This window comes from Centruroides sculpturatus, unplaced genomic scaffold, assembly GCF_000671375.1.
Source record: "Centruroides sculpturatus isolate CEXI.00-Female unplaced genomic scaffold, Cexi_2.0 scaffold1819, whole genome shotgun sequence".
NCBI lineage: Eukaryota > Metazoa > Arthropoda > Arachnida > Scorpiones > Buthidae > Centruroides > Centruroides sculpturatus.
Genome location: NW_019386076.1, coordinates 10022 through 28013, shown reverse-complemented (window position 1 = coordinate 28013; position 17992 = coordinate 10022). Strand labels below are relative to the sequence as shown.

General features: G+C 28.3%; 1 protein-coding gene across 1 annotated transcript in view; it reads right to left on the bottom strand.

Moving 5' to 3' along the window:
- LOC111613442 (protein KIAA0556-like) overlaps nt 1–17257 on the bottom strand; it is a 95026-nt gene extending 77769 nt beyond the window's left edge. The window contains exon 1 of the mRNA XM_023354800.1: nt 17194–17257. Coding sequence (XP_023210568.1) covers nt 17194–17257 — 64 coding nt within the window. The remainder of the gene's footprint in view (nt 1–17193) is intronic.
- Nucleotides 17258–17992: the final 735 nt, after the last annotated feature.

The following is a 17992-nucleotide window of genomic DNA, read 5'->3' as shown; positions in this document are numbered from 1 at the left end:
GCTGTTACACTTAAAAAAGGAGAATTGTTTGTAGTTGCTGTCCAAATATCAGCGGTTAAAGAAATATATTTTGTTTCTGTTAAACACAGAAACACTTCAGCTTTTTAAACAATGTCGAAGTTTCCATGCGTCAACAATTAAGTGTTGAGATTTATTTTAGAAACAAAGGAAGATATTGTTGATTTTGCGAGGATATTCGATCGTCTCTTGTTTACCTGACCCGAGGAAGATGGAAATACCAGGTGGAGAAAAATGAGTTTTTTCCACATTATAATTAACTGTATAATTAACTCCAGGATCTCACACTATTAATGCAATAAATTATTATCACTAATCGGCCGATTAATTGGTATCGGCCGATAATGCATGGCCGATTAATCAGTAATCGCCCATTTTGCTTATCGGTGCATCCTTACTATTTATATTAATAATAAATAGTTTTTTTGTAACAATTTTTTAAAGCTGAAATTGTGTGTAATCCAGATTTTCAATAGTTTAATATTAGAAATAAAGCTTTGACCTATACTACTATTAATAAATAATGTGCATGAATGGAATTAAAATTCAGATCCCTCATGACAATAGGACAGTGGTGTAGCATAGTGGTGGTGGCAGGGGCAGCCCGCCCCGGGTGGCACTTTTAGGGGGCGGCAAAATTTCACAATAAATAATAATAATATCTTGTAAAAATTTGAGCCATTTCATTTCATATTTTTGTCGCACCTACGATTCGGACTGATTGAAATAAGCTTGGAATTTTTCATTACTTATTCTGTGACAAAACTGAATTTTAGTCTTTTAAATTGAGATACCTAAATAAGGGGGCGGCGAAATTTTCCTCTGCCCTGGGCAGCTGACACCCACGCTACGCCACTGCAATAGGAACAATTCCATCTCAAAGTTATCAAATGACATTATATCATTATATTAAATCAACATATATAAAGTTTTTTAAATCTTAGTGTATTGGTTTTATTCTAATTTTTCAAACAGTCTACATTATTTTACTCATTAATAATAAGTTTGTTGGATTCTATATACAGTCGACCCCCCTATAATTACGGTCCCTATAGTTACGATTCCTATAAAACTACGAAAAAATTGCTACCGGTATCCGTAAAAAATAGTAAAAGTTCCCTATAAACACCTCAAACGTCATCGGGAAGCCGAACTACTTTCCCGCCGTCCGTAGCGCNGCATGTCTCTGTAAAGGAGTACTTCTGATCTTGTTTTCACGTTTAAATGTCTGCAGAAAATGATTGATTTTTTGGGATACGCATTACAAGAGTTAAAACTTTTTGTTAATATTGATAAATCTAGAATAATAGTATTCCGAAATGAATGAAGATATTCTAAAAATGAAAATTGGTTTATACAAAACTCTAAAATAGAAGTTTTTGACGAGTATAAGTATTTGGGTGTATTTTTCCAGTCTAATGGATGTTTGTTAAAGCATTTAAAGTATATTCATAGTAAAGTTAATATTGGAACAGATAAGATTATTAAGGATGTTTGTCTGGTAGATTGTTACGCTGGAAAGATAAATTACAATTATTCGAGTTATTTATTCAGTCAGTAGTGCTTTATTTGAGGGTTTTCGAGATAGTGGGGCTAGGTCCGAGATTTGGGGTCTTGACTGTAGAGGAAAAGTTGACAATTTACAAATTAAATTTATTAAACGTTTATATTTTCTAAAAAGATGGATTTCATCGTACATTTTATATTTAGAGTTCCTCTTTCTTTTAATATAATGAAAAAATAATAATTTAAGGTGGTTACGTATACAGTCAGTTAGTAAACTCACCGAGTCCACTAAATTATATTTAATTTCGCAAAGAGTAGCGTGGGAAGATCGAATTGTGTCCTTGTTGCATAATTTTGGCTATCAAAATATCTTATAATGTTGAATGAAACGGACGCCTCTGATATTTTAATGATTAGCAAATAGTTATTTAAATGAGTTTAAAGATAAAGCTGCTAACTATAAATATAATAAATTGTATTTGGATATTTGAATGAGACTCGGTGACCTATTTAAATATAGAGACCATTTTGTATTATACAAACAGTGTGATATGTGCGATGCAATATATTTAAAAGAATTAAAGCTCCTTGTTTAGATTATTGTGAATTCTGTTTCTCTCGTGTTAATTTTGATGCTTATCATTTAATAATTAATGTAAGGCTCTGACGTCTGTCAGACAAAAGTGTTTTGGTTCAGATTATTTATCGGCAAATCTTTTCCCCTGTAATGAGTTAGATAGATGACCAGCATGACTAGATTGCTAACAGGAAAAGTGTGATGTATAGGGGCAAGACACTACTAGATTTGAGGAGGAGAGCATATATTTTAAATTAAATAAATTAAAAATTTGATTAAAAATTGCAGCCCAGCATTGTGACAATGTCACAATAAATAACTGCTTGTTAATTACACATTTAAATGGAAGCCACAGTTCAGTCTAAGCCATGGTACATTAAAAACAAATCTCTTGCTTGTAATTTATATTACAGTGCATGCATTTATGCTCCATGTTGCCATCTACATGTTGTGCATGCACTTCACATGTAAGAACATAATTCAATTAACAACTTAACTTCAAAATTATATATTTTTGAAGTCCATTATAACAGGAACAATTTTGATAATATTCAGGGTGTCCCAAAAAAATGTAGTCACTCTTTATCAGTCCAATACTCATATGTTTTAAATGCTGCAAAACCAGCAACAATTGATCAGTTAAAAGAATAAATTGAAAAGCAATGTCTCACAATTCCAAATGAAATGTTCCACAATGTTATCAAATCCATTGGTCTGCATTATCAAATCTGCATTATGTTTGTAAAATGGTGAAAACCAGTTTGAACATTTGCAAACATGCAGGAATGAGTAAACTAGGCTAGTAGAAAAGACTAATGTTTTCTATAATGCCATTAAATTTTCTTTAATTTAACTTATTAGACTTGCATCTATGTCAATAAACACCTAAATTAAACCTTAATATATTAGTAATGATCAGTCAAAGAGTGAGTACACTTTTTTGCATCCTGTATATAACAAAATTGGTAGAATCATGTTGGCACCCAGAATAACACTATAACTTAGGTTCAGCACAACACTGCTGAAAGGTCGCTGACCCCTGATATAGATTATGATATTTTGAATATGAAAATGATTTTGGTTCTATAACTCCATCAATGCATTTTCCAACTATGTTTATGGAAATAAGTATCATTCATTGAAAGCATTTAATATATCTTTAAAATCATTAGGTATTTAAATTTAAATATTTGTTGCATATTATTTTACTGTAAATTCTTTTTATTTATATATTTTTATCTAAATTAAGAAAGAAATATAAATTAAAACCTACCTGCAATAGTTTTGTTTGTGTTTTATTTATTTCATTAATCCACATGACAATAAAATATCAAATGTATAATATAATCCTGTTAAAATAAAATATTGAAAAAATGATTAATATTCACTAATTTTAATTTCAATTAAATTCATATTAAATTATATTAAAAATTCATTTAATAAAATGTAAAATATTAAGTATTAAATTTATTGAAATAAACTACAATACAGATATTTTTAAAAGTTAAAAGTCAATAAAAAAAACATTTAGAAGCAAAGACATAAAAAATGAATTATCAGGGAGGTAGCTAGAAATTTCTGAGTGTGGGTCTTCCACAGGTATGGGAAGTAGTACGCAGTAACCTTCTTTCTGGAGGTATTCTTAAACCTTTATTTTGAAGAGAAACTTGAAAAGTTTCTCTTCAAAATAAAGATTAAGCTTTCTTTTTTAAGAGAAACTTGGAACTGTATATGATAGAATGCATTTTGGCTTACTGCTCATATAGCATTAGAAGACCACAATTCTTATAGAAGGTATGTTGTGCAGAATATTGGTCTCCTCAGTAGTAGTAACACTATTTTTGAGCTAATGAGACACAAGAATATCTTAAACTGTATGATGGTAATCACATAATATACATATTTTGGAAAGGAAAAAATGTCCAGAGAAATGTACTGTACTTTGGAACAAGCCCATAGTTGAGGCAATAAAACAAAAACTCAAGTTGCAACTCAAGTCCAAATTCTGTTCTAGACCAAACAAATGCAAAGAAAGAACCATTTGCTCAATCTACAAATTGGCACAGCATCATTCCTTTGATAAGATTCCATTATAAATTGTTTGTATAGTTAAATAATACATTTGGGTCAATGATCTCAAACTGTTGATAGTGGACAAAAATAACCAGTTTCTACTGTGCTAAAGTGCCAATTTCCATTTTGAAAGTGACCTGCTCTAAAAAGCATATTGCCTTTTTAGAGCTGACTAGTATGATAGTGTTAACTAGAAAGCTTCTCATACTACATCAAACAAGATATGAAAATTTGTCAAGCAGTTGGAACTGAGGTCAGTGCTGTCAGGGGCTCAATAACTTACAGTATTTGAATATAGAGATCATTTTGTATCATACAGTGTTATACGCACTATGTAATATATTTAAAATAATTATAGTTCTGTGTTAAGATTATTGTGAATTCTGTTACTTTCATGTCAACTTTGATGCTTTTCATTTAGTAACTAAATGTAAGGCTCTGACCTCTGTCAGACAAAAGTGTTTTGGTTCAGATTATTTATCGGTTCAATCATATAAGCAATTGTTACAGGATTATAATAAATATGACTGTATTTATAATTTTATTATTAAGATAAACAACTAATGAAAACTAATTTTTTTAGTTTAAGATATTATTTTTTTCAGAATTTTAACCACCAAGTGTGTATATAGTATACTAGCTGTTACCCGAGACTTCGCCAGTGCAGATTTTGTAAGCAAACCCCATTTATATTCAGTATTTCAACAACCATAGTAATTGTTATATAACACAGACTGCTAAGAATGATGAGAATTGCTGAGAATCAAACAAACTGTTTTCAATTTGATCAATTTTCTGGAATGTTTACAATTGTTCTGTAATCAAACCAATATGCAATAACAAATTCAAATTTAAAATGGTTCAAACATTTGATTAAAAAATCGAAATATATAAAAATATTTATAACAATGTCTGAAATGTTATCAATTTAATACACCTAAGTACTCAATGAAGACCAAGCATAGTTGAAAACAAAAAAAATTGCATCTAAAATAGTACAGTAGAAGTTGTTCTTCAGGTTAAGCCTTAATCCTCTCCCTGTCCCCGTGGGGGAAATTTTGAAAAATCCCTTCTTAGTGTGTGTTTTTATCACGTACTCTTAACTGTGTACCAAATTTCACCTCTTTAGATTCAGTGGTTTGCTCTGGGTGATGAATCAGTCAGTCAGGACAAGTAATTTTATATGTTTAGATTAGTGGATGCTTTAGTGTTTGAGAGTTAGCAGCATTTTTGGTTGGCACTTTTGGGTGTATTATAATTAACAATTTAATTTTTTCAGATAATTGTTTAATTTTTTTCTATATAATTTTATAGAATTTTTGTTTGCGCCAACTATTTGCTGCCTTTTTTGTGTGATTCTTATTTCTTTTTGTGGATATAATTATTATTGTTGTCAGTTTTGTTTGTTATGGTCATTAATATTGTATTGTTTTTTTCTTTTTATAACAGGTTTATTATTATGCACTGCACTGTTAACAATAATGTATTTGGTACTGGAATTGATATAGATGATTGTAATATCTTTTTTTGTTGTAATATGTCTGAACATACAGGGTTTCCCTTGTACTATTAAATAAAATAATAATAATATAAATAAAATACATCCTAAAATAATTATAATTCAGTATGCTTTCATGAAAAGTGTAGTGAGTGAAAGATTTTCTTTACAAAAATGTGAGTATTTCACTAAGAGATTTGAGAATCATTGTCATATAAACAATTTCAAAACAAAATTAATTTAAAAAAACATGAAATTGAAGTAACTATGTGTATTCTAAATAAAAAATTATTAGTGTGAAAAATGTAACTAATGCTATTCTAACTATTCACAATATGTTCAAATTCATAATAATATAAAACATGACAATTAAATTCAAATCCATTTACTGCTTTAAATGAAATTTGCATTAATCTGATGTAGATTTGCAATCTCATGGATGAGAAAGAATAGGTGTTTCAATGTTAAAAAGTTTGGTTAATACAAAGTGCCAATTTTTAATTTCCTTCAACTTTATATCAATGGAGTTCAACTTTACATTAATTTTGATACAGTGACATTTTCAGTAGTTACTGATATACAGTGGGTGATCGGTTCATGAACATAATCCATTCCAAGACTTTGTTCGCTATCCGAATTGTTCGTTAACCGATTATCGATTTACCATAAGTTTACCGTCGAAAGTAATTGCGATATAAGAAAAATCGTATTAACGCTGAACTCAGTGTTTTTATCAAGAAGGCTACCATAAGTTTTAATGGGAATTTAATTAATTCATCTGGAGACCCCCAAAAATAAAAAAATATATATATACTTTCTTACTACATTTATTTATATGCAATAATAAAAATACATACATACACAGTCTTGCATTTTTATTAGTCATGTTTTTTCCGTTTGAAAGGGTTAAAGAATCTGTCTAATGTCGATTGCTTTTCTCTCTTCTTCAGGATTTTTCGTAAGTAATTAATAGCATTGCAATTGTAGAAATCCCCAAGCCTCAACCTGGTTTGGATGCCATTCTAAGACCGTTGTTCTGACATCCTTCCACTTCTTCAAAGGATTTTTATCAACAGATATCGGCATTAATCCTCTTTTTCAGAAGAAAACATATCTTGCCAAGTTTCTTGGTGTTCTTCATTCAAGAGTTCATGGCTTCTTCTGTCGTCAGATCCATTTCAGGTTCCATTATGAACTCTTCGTTGTTCTTTATTTCTCAGATGTGATTTTTGTCACTCCTTTAGCTGCTTGAGTCTTCTTGATTATACAGTATTTTTCTTAAATAAGATTGAACTGCAGCCTACTGTAGACCTGTTCACGCCATACTGTTCAGCAACATTAGGCATCTTCTCTCCACTCTCTACCTTTGCTATTATACTCTCATCTTTCGAAAATAAAAATCAACGCTAAACTTAATGAGTGCCTACCTGACAGTTTCGCGAATACATAAAAGAATTGTTTTGTCAGAAAAATAAAAGGCTGGAATTACAAGGGAGAGTTTCAAAGTTCGGAGGAATACTATCCAATCGGTATATACAGTAGATCCCCCTATAAGACGGTAGATACGTTCCGTTCTTTATGAATCAATTTTGTAGGAATCATAGTTTACGGACTACGGCTGTTTGAAAGGTTTTCTTCCATAAAATTAATCGATTCTAGACTAATTCGACTCAACATTTCCAAAATACGTATATTTTTTTGAAAATAATCCGTATAAACTACGTTATAAACAAAAAATTGTAGGATTGCTTACCGAGTGTGTACCGTTCGACTACGCCCGTTGCTAAAGCTTGGTTTCGTCGCGGAACAGCGCATCAAACCGCGGCCGCGATTTCTGATATTATTTTTCTGCGAAAACTTCGTTGACCTTTGGAGACATCCTTAATATAAATAATTTTTATGGCCGTTAAATAAGAAATGTTTCTTTCACAAGAAATGTATAAAATTACAGTACTGGACAGACGATAGGTCGCCTAACTCGCCGTAGCGTGACGCTAGACGGCGAAAAATATATATTTAATTATAATAAAGTTACAATAAATTAAGTTAATATATAATTATATATACAGTACCTAATTTATATATAATTAATATATAATTATATGTACAGTACCTAATTTATATATAATTATATGAACAGACGATACTAAACTCAATTTATCCGCCTAAACGTCCGTAGCGTGGCGCTACGGACGGCGGGAAAGTAGTTCGGCTGCCCGATGACGTTTTACGTATTATAGGAGTTATTTTTACCGTTGTATACGGATACTGCCACAATTTTTATAGGAATCATAACTATAGGAAACGGTTTTATAGGGGGATCTACTGTACTGCCACAATTTTTATAGGAATCATAACTATAGGAAACGGTTTTATAGGGGGATCTACTGTACTGGCTTGTGCATCGATGTTGACGTCTTCCACACTCCGAAAAGTTTCAAATTGTTGTCTGAAGACAAGGGAAGACCAATCGGTATTCATTATTTTACGTCGCTTCTTCTTATGCTTGTTCTGTGGGGTGTTCGTTGTCCGAACATAAAAATCTTTCGCAAAAGTATTCGTTATCCAATTTGTTCGTTAACCGATCACCCACTGTACTGATACAAAAATTAAACATTAACATCACAATAACAACATTATACCTAGTTGAGCAGGCTTTTTCATATGTTGTAATTCTAATATTATGATCAAATCTTTTCATTGTAATATCTAAATAATTAATGGTGTTATCATTTTCCAATTCATATTTAAATTTTATATCCAAATCTATTTCATTAGCAAATTCTACTATTTTATTTTTCATTATAATATTATCATCATAAATTATAAATATATCATCTACATATCTAACCATAAATTTAATTCCACTTACAGTACTAGCTTTTATCTAGCTCTATCATACATAATTTTGCTAATTTGGGTCCTATAATATTAAAAAGCAATAAATTATAAATCATACTGTCCATTGTTTATAAAAAGAAATAATTTAATTACAGCTTTATCCAAAATTTGGAAAAGAACAAGGTTAAAAGATAGACTAAAAGAAAAGAACAACAACAGTTAATTACAAAATTTATACTAAACAGATATCCAAATAGATTATTAACAAAACAGATTAAAACTTATAAAGTTAAATTTAAAAAACAGGATGATAAATATGTATCCTTTTCTTATATACAAGGTGTATTCAATAAATATAAAAAGTATTTTATTAAATTTGATATAGTATTGGCTGCAAAGCTAAAGAATAAAGTAGATTATAATGTAAAGTTTGATGATCAAATTCAACTGCAAAATATAAATTTTTCAGATGTTGTGTATAAGTTAAATTGTACTTGTAATGAAAAAATTATTATATAGGAGAAACGAAATGAATACTGGAAACAAGACTGATGGAGCATGAAGAAGCCATTTGGTTAAAATATCATGTCTCCAAGGTTCCTTTATTGTGAAGAGAATGATTGTAGAATTAATGTCAGTAATATTAAAATATTATACAGAGAAAAAGATGTATATTTGCAATGGTTTAAAGAGCATATTGCAATAACACAACATAAAAATTAGCTTAATTTAAATAATGGAATGGCAATTAATCCCATATAGTATGACATAATACTCAACTATAATAAATGCAAGATGGGGGTAAAACAAGTTAAATGAATATTATGACAGAAGGTTAGTGTTTTGTACCTTATATTACAGTATTTGTAATTAATATATCAAATAACTTTGTTAATGCATTCTTTTTTGTGAATTTATAGTCTGAGAAGAGATTACAGAAAAATTTAATTCAAAATGCATTGCTTATAAACGAAAAGAATAAAATAGGCTAGCTGTGTTTTTTTTTAATAAGTCATAGTCTCTGATTTAATATGAATAATGGAAGAAAAAAAACACGAGTTTTTCACTAGTCTTATGTTTTATAACTGTATATTATTATTATTAATAATTATTAATTAACAAAAATAGCATTCTGTATAAGTAGTCATATTCCACTTGCTTAATACATTACTTCAGTTACAAATATACACATCAATAGAAACCCAATATTAAGCAAATATACACCCACAACTGCCGTAAATGATCGGGCTAAATTTGGATATAATGATTATAAATTAGAAATGAATTCATTTCTAACTTATACTCATTATATCCAAATTTAGCCCAATCATTTACAGCAGTTTTGAGTGTATATTTACTTCATTCACATAGCATTTAACATTTTGTACAGAAATATGTAAATCTCAGATAATTTGAAGTCAAATATTTTTTCCCCTGAATTTTAAACTAACAAAGATTTCCTGTATTATTGGTGCTTTATGTACTGCCTGATTTGTTAGATATTTTGGACTGAAATGTATGAAACCATTGGTTAAAACATGATCTTTATTTTGTATAAGTAAAAATGGATAAAATAGTGCATTTTATAATCAAAGAATTAGGATATTTAAATTATGTAATATTTATGTTAATTCATAAATGTTTTCTTCACAAAAATTATAGCTAGCAAAACTATTAAAAATTCCAGAAAAATGAGTTGTTTAACTTTTCCAGATGAAAAGTTGATAGATAGTGCCAAATACAATTTTATGAGATTTTTATTAAAAAAAAACTTTTTATACTATTAATTATTATAAAACAGCAGAAGCTTAATTTTCAGGATAGAGATGAGTTTTATAAAAAAAAATCGTAAATGCTAATAACAAGTAAAATCTTCCCTAAATCCAATCCCATTAAAGATATTATACATGGTCCAACCTCTTAACCTTTAACTACCAAAATTTAATAGAATAAATTCTGCTAATACACAAATCTTCCTGCAAAATTTCAGAAATTTTCAACAAAAGGCACAGGAGATAAGCTTTAAAGTGTATGAACAAAATGTGAATATGTGCATGTGTGAACAATGCCACCCAGCAACACACATCCATACATGTTGAGAAAACATTTTAAGGTCCAGAGTCCAAAAATGTAAAAATTTTGGGGTTTGTTTTTGACCAATTGCAATACTTTCCCTCTGTTATATATAATAGCTGAGAAAGTAAGAATAGTTTATAATTATATTTTATACTATTTTCATAACAGAATTGGCAATACATTCTTTTGACAAATTAAAATTGTATAGTAAATTACAACAGTAAATTCTAAACTAAAATACTAAACATTCTTAAAACATATTTCTGAAAATAATTTGATTTAATTGAAAATAAAATGATTTAATTGATGAAAAGTTTTAATACTATAAAAACAGAAAAATCTACTTGATTACAATCAAGTACTATAGTTCATTACGCAACACAGAAATCTACAGTAGAAATATGCTAATTTTCAAGTATTATCATTAATTTTATTCATTCAAGACCAGAACTATAATTCCTTAAAACAATACAACCATTACCAACTGTTCTCGTAACAGAATCATCCCATAACATAAAAGAAATGATTAACAGATAATCAATTATTTGATATTATGCAAAAAATTTAAACAAAAAAATATAAGCTGATGAAAATAACATATTTGCATACATATAATTAAATTGTTACATGGATCAAATCATAGTAAACATCTTTTTATTTGTTTATATTATATTATATCTTACATTACATCTTATTATTTTTTATATATTTTAATTTACAATAATAATAATAAATCTTAATATGAAATGTAGTACATCTTACATCTTTTACTAACTCAATTAATCAGCATTCTTATAACAAGCAATCAAATCATATATTTTTTTAAATCTTTCTCTGTGAGAAATAACTGAAAGTATTTATAGTGATGGACATTGGTCAATTTCCAAAATTTTCTAAAAATTTAAAACTAATTATTTGTTTTTTAGATTTTGTAATCTAAAAAACATATTATTAAATAATGAGATGCAATAAATCAATCTTGACATAAGATATATTGATCTATCATAAGAACAATGAACATCAAATGGATGCAAAAATAAAGAAATAAGTTCTTTCTAAAATTATAAGAAAACTGAAAAATAGCTATAATATCTAACATAAATAAATTTTCATTTTGGTCGCTTAATAAATATCAGGTTAGTTATATTATTATTTATACTAAACAAATGAATTAATTATAGTTAATGAATACAACTTAAACAATATTAGATTAAATAAGTGTAAGCAAACATACAAGTTTTGGTTCAGATAAGGGCTTATTTAATCACACAAGTGTTTTCGGCAACACAATGAGCCACTTACAGATAAAATATAAATTAAAACATAGAATTTTGTATTCATAAAACATAATTGTCTGTGTTGGTTGTAATTTAATGTCAGAACAAGATCTTTTTTCTCTGCAGACAAACATTTTTAATAGTTTGTGAAACTGAGAAGTATCTCAGTGATAATATAACTCGGCTTGGTACGTAAATGTCACGAATTTTAATTTTAAAGCTGTTAAATTGAAATTTTAGAATAATTATGTGTAATATTTAAGATTAAAGTAATTTATGTAATCAAGAGTATAAATGAAAAATTAATGAATGAAATCAGTGAAGCATCAACGTAACGCTCCCATAAACATACGTGACATTTACAGTTAAGAAATGGAGTTTAATTTTGGTCGTCTTGTCAAAATAAACAACATTTATATGTTTGCATTTATAAAATCAATTAAAATGATGCGGAAATGGATGTATAAATCGTTAAAAAGTTAGCTTATTAATTGAAATGGATTGTATTTTACTTTCCTAATTTAAAATAATGTCAAGGAAATGAGAAATTTCTTACCATTTCCGATTTTGTGTATCTAAATTTACTTCGAAGCAGATCGTACCTCGTCCGGAAGTACGCATAAACACCTAGCGGCCGTTCCTAGAATTACTTTTAAAAAACAAAAAAGTACAGTAATAAAAATATAAATCAGAAATAATAGCGATAAAAACTTATATTCTCAATTAAATATAATTAAAATAAATTATATATGTATATATATTAAATAATTTACAATAATTAAAAATAATATAAATTCCTGTATATCCATGTATTTATGTACTATACTGTACAGTATGGTACCAAGGACTGTTTAAAGTCCTTGGTACGGTACTATATATTTTGAATATATTTATCAATACTATTTTGAGTGTATTTTAAAAGCGATTACAATATATAACAGTTTACTTTTCCAGTTTTTAGAACGAATAGAACTTGCTATATAGTATATACGTACTAAATGGTAGTATGCTGGAGTTCATTTTAATACCAATCAGATTTGGAAAATTAAAAGAAAATATTTAAAAAGTTTCTAAAAACCAAAAGAAAATCAGGGAATAAATTTATGTACTAATATAAAACATTATCGTCCCTCGTATTGTCTTATCTCATGTTCAACAAATCGTCAATAGCGAAGTTGCCGCCGAAGCACTTATTAGAGATTTCATCTCTAATAAGTGAACGTCGGCTGCAATCTCTCTATTATGTACTGTACAGTACGTAGGTATTATATAATATGGATGCATATGTAATATTTCAGTGTTGTCTACAAATATTTTGCTCATATTATCTGATAATCTTATGATAAATTTCGTTTATACGTTTAATCCTATAGTAAACTACTAAAAGAAATATATTTCAATTGTTAATGCGATTCTCTTCAAAAATATTTTTTTTATAAGGATATTCTATTAATAGCAATTTTATTAGCGTTAAAAAATTCCGGATATAGTGTTAGAAATTATTAGATTGTATAAACTAAAAAAATAATTTATTATATTATAAAAATTTTAAATCTATAATACACGAATAATTCGACATTTATTCTAACTGATGATGTTTTGTAAATTTAAAATATACAATTATAAAACGTCTATGCTACCTTTCAATCAACAATATATGTATATGTTTTTAGATGTGTTTATAAAAAATTTTACATACAAATATATTTTCCATATCCCCACTAACAGAATAAAAGGTGCTCCACCACTGCAATGTTTTTTATACATCATATCAAGGTCTAAACTCTGGAGTATGTTTCATATACATTGCTATAGAAGAAAGTTTGTACAAAATTATTATATTTTCTGTTTTGAAGATTTCTAAATAATATATTATTCTTACAAATTCATATTATTCATTACAAATTCATTACAAATTTATCTTACAAATTCATATTGACGTCTTAAGTACAGTATAATATATATACTGGTATATAAATTTTATGTTATTATTTTATTATATTATTTTAAGTAGTATTTATATAAAAAATAGACACATATTTCTGTAATTATTATTTAATTAGCTGTCGACATTAGAAATTTTATATTTAAAAAAAAATATATATATATATATATATATAAGGAGACCTAATATCAAATTAAATTCTTATTTAGGATAATAATTTTAAACACAAATATTTAATATTATTTTCATTTTATTTTAATATAATCATGAAGATAAGTCTTTTACTTTCCAGTTAATGAAGGTTATTAATATAATATAAAATATTTGCATTTTTACATACGTGTAAATATTTTTAATATTAGTATAAATATAATTACATATTTATTACATAATAATAATATAACTGAAATTTGTTGCATTTTGTATAGAATAAAGTTATATTTTTATTATCAATATTTTATTTTTTTTTATTTTGTATTTGTAGAAATATTATAAATGAAAACACGAAAAGTGTACTGTAAAAGATACTTTCCTGCATTACGCCGATATCATAGAGGTGAAGTCATCTTCACAGGCTAATTCCTGAATGACAATTGAAGTTTATAAAAAAATTGGAAAATGAAGAATTATAAAATAAATATCTATCAGTTATACAAAAAATTTCCATTTTATGAAAACGAGAAATTTTGTATTTTTAAGAATATTTCATTATTTAACACATTAAATATTTTGTCTATTTTTGATTTTAAGTAAACTCTCATTAAAAGTATTAAGAATTTAAACTTTTTATTTTATTATTTTAAAAAAACAAGTGGTAACACGATTTCCTGTACGCCGCCCTGCAAAGTGTCGGATTACTGGACGTGTCGGACTGGCAAGTGACGGATTATAGGGACTCTAAATGTTTTTCCCCGACAATACATCCAACGGAGAGTTGGATATCTGTTTGTAGCACATAGAAATCTTTCCAAAACAAAGTTTTTATTTTACATGTACAATATCTTACATATTTAGACAGTTGGCACATGTTTTACGTATTTTGTATATTTTTCCCTTTTTCTAAATATTTTGGGTCTCAATATTTCTCGCTTCCATTGATGCCGTTAATGACGTCACTTTGACTTTGAAATCAATAGCGAAATTTATGTAGTTAATTCATTTAAAGGCATAATGCAAACGAATTTCAAAATTTAATTTACGAATAAAATTTATTAAGTTTGATTCAAGTATGAATGTGTACGGTGAATTTTTTATTTAGTTATTTGTACAGTACGTATGAACTTTTCAGCCATATTGCGGAACTAATGGGAGGTATTACCCAATTGAATTAACAACGCAGGTGGGAAATCATACAGTACAGTGCTTTTGTATTTGGAGGGTTTTTGACGAGTTTCAACAACAGATGACGGAAAAAATAGTGGGTTAGAACCATAGTGTAATAAGGAAAAGTGAGGGAGCTCTAAGATTTTGGTGAAGGAATGAACTAAAATCCGTCCATATTCCTTTCATCGTTTGCCTAGAATCCGCCGGATGTAACGTGAAAAGTCTATTTTCATATTTCCAATTGAAGTATAGTTAGATAAGTACAGTAGTTTTGTTTTAATATACTATAAACTTAGTCAAACATTTCAAAGATGCTTTCGTAGTAAATTTTTATTATATTATAATTATAAATAAATAAATGGTTGAAAACAAAAAATGTCTAATCTCTAATTACTCTGTCTGTTTTCAAGTATTTATTCATTCATTCATTTGTTTATAATTGTAATACAATAAAAATTTACTACGAAAGTATCTTTGAAATGTTTTTTCTTTCTCTTGCTTTTCAACTCAAGCAAATAATTTTTTTTTTTTTTGCATATTGGCATATTGACTCTAAAGAACGTAATAATGAATTATGTAAGCTATCATCTCTTCTGTGTGTTCTTTGAATGGGAATTGCACTGTTACATAAAATTGCCTTGTTACATAAAATGCTCTATGCAGTCTTCGTAAACAGATACTTCTTCACAATTTTGTATTTGTAGCCAAATCCGTAGTTTTGGATAAATTAATTCACCTTTATTTTTTACATTAACAAGTTCAGCTTCCGTTAAATTGGAGAAGTACTGTATGTATAAAATGTCTCAATCCAAACTTGACATAGAATATTCTTTAGAAATTGTTTAGATAAAACTACAGACAATAAATAATGCAGTCTCAGACTTCTTCTTTGATTAAAAAAATGCTGGACACACGATTAAATTTTATTAATGTGAATAGCTTTTATTGAGATTGAGATTTCTGTTGTCAAAGACTGAAAATCGATCAAATCCAAAACTGATTTTTGTTCATTAACTTCAACTCCCTTCTGCAACAGTTCATTTATTATAACTTGAAAACTAATAATTAAATGTTACTTTGTAAATAATTAGATGTATCGCGTTTATTCTAATGAGTACTTTTTTCTTTCTCTTTTTTTCTGGTCTCAAAACGTAGGGTGAAGATTAAAATTAGAAAAAAGTCGACTTAATTCAGACTCTTTCGCGACACCAATAGAGAAATGATACACGACCTTCTTGACTCCCGTGGAAAGAGAATACAGAAGACACCAAAAGAGAGACGAAGAAGGATCTCTTTGCCACGTTTTCTTAAAGCCTACGTACGGCGAAGAGAGAAGCAACGAACGAACGGGGGCAAAGATGATCTCTTCCCGATTCTTGGGCAATGGGATCGAGTTAATGATTTTCTATGAATTGCCAATATTCTGGTTTTTTATTTTGTTTTTATGTATAATAAGGCTGTTAGGAGTTCTAAATTAATTATATTTTATTGACAGTATTCGTATATTTGTTTTATTAAACAAAAGAAATGCACGAATATTTCCAATAAAATATAAGTTATAGATAAGTGAATTTTAAGTTACTGGCTTTCATTGTTTCTAGGGGCGCATATACTTTTCGTTTCAGATGGATCGATCTGCAAGATCAGTCTTTGTAACGTGATACAGATCGCTTCTGTCATGTATTATTACTTTTTATTGAAATAAATAACTTTACACGTGGACTTCACGAGAAAACGACATGGATGACTTGCATGCGGTTTGTTTACATTAAAAAAAAACCAACGTTAACTCTTCTGCTACGTGACAGAAGGATCCTTGTCATATTTTTTCTTTTAATTACAACATGCATTTTAATTGACGGAAAGTATACAAATAGGAGAGAATCGTATTTACTCTTTGAATGAAATTGCGCATAAAACGGCAAAATGGAAAAATGCACGCCATGCATTCTTGCCGTACAATCTCACAAAATTGTCTCTTAATACTTAGTTTTTCATCTCAGTTTATTGGATATTTCAATAATGATGTTTTTACTTAGTATTTATAAGTTTTAAATACCTTTTATTTCGACAGTTAAACATATTTCTTTGCTCTCAACTATAAGCTTGATTTTAACCGCCATCTTTAATCTTTTCTATCCGATCCAAACGATCCTGCCTTCCGTTCGGATTAGTTTGATCGCGATCCAGTTTATCCTAAATGGCATTTGTATAAGTGAATAGAGATTAATCAGATCACTATAGTTCGTGTGTATACACGATTTGAACGATAAGAGTAAACTTGGATCAGTTTGATTACAAAAGTATATAAACCTTAGCTATTATGATATTGCATCCAGCTAGTTTAGATAGTAATAATACTGTAAGTTTCGAATAGTTGAATTTATGTATGCGGAAGTAATTATAAATGCTATTAAATATTACATTTCCGGCTGTTATACAAAGGGGAAAGTATGGCGATCCGGCAAAAAATGACCCCTCCAGATTTTTACATTTTCGAACTTAGGACACCTTGAATCGTCGAGAAATCAAAAAAGTTCGGGGTAATTTCTGTATGTTTGGATGTTAGCGCGTATGTGTGGTAGGGGCACAGTTTTGTCACTCTGTTTAAAGTTTAATAACTCCTGTGCTTTTTGACAAAAATTTCTGAAATTTTGCAGGGCAGTTTGTTTATTAGGGGGATTGATGTTATTAAATTTTGGTGATTAAAAGTCGAGGGAGTGGAGAAATAATGGGGATCGCGTGTATCTCTAGTAGGATCGGACTTAATGACGAATTTTACTTGTTATTATCATTTAAAATTTTTTATAAAACCCATCCCTATCCTCAAAATTAAGCTTTTTTACATTTTATAATAG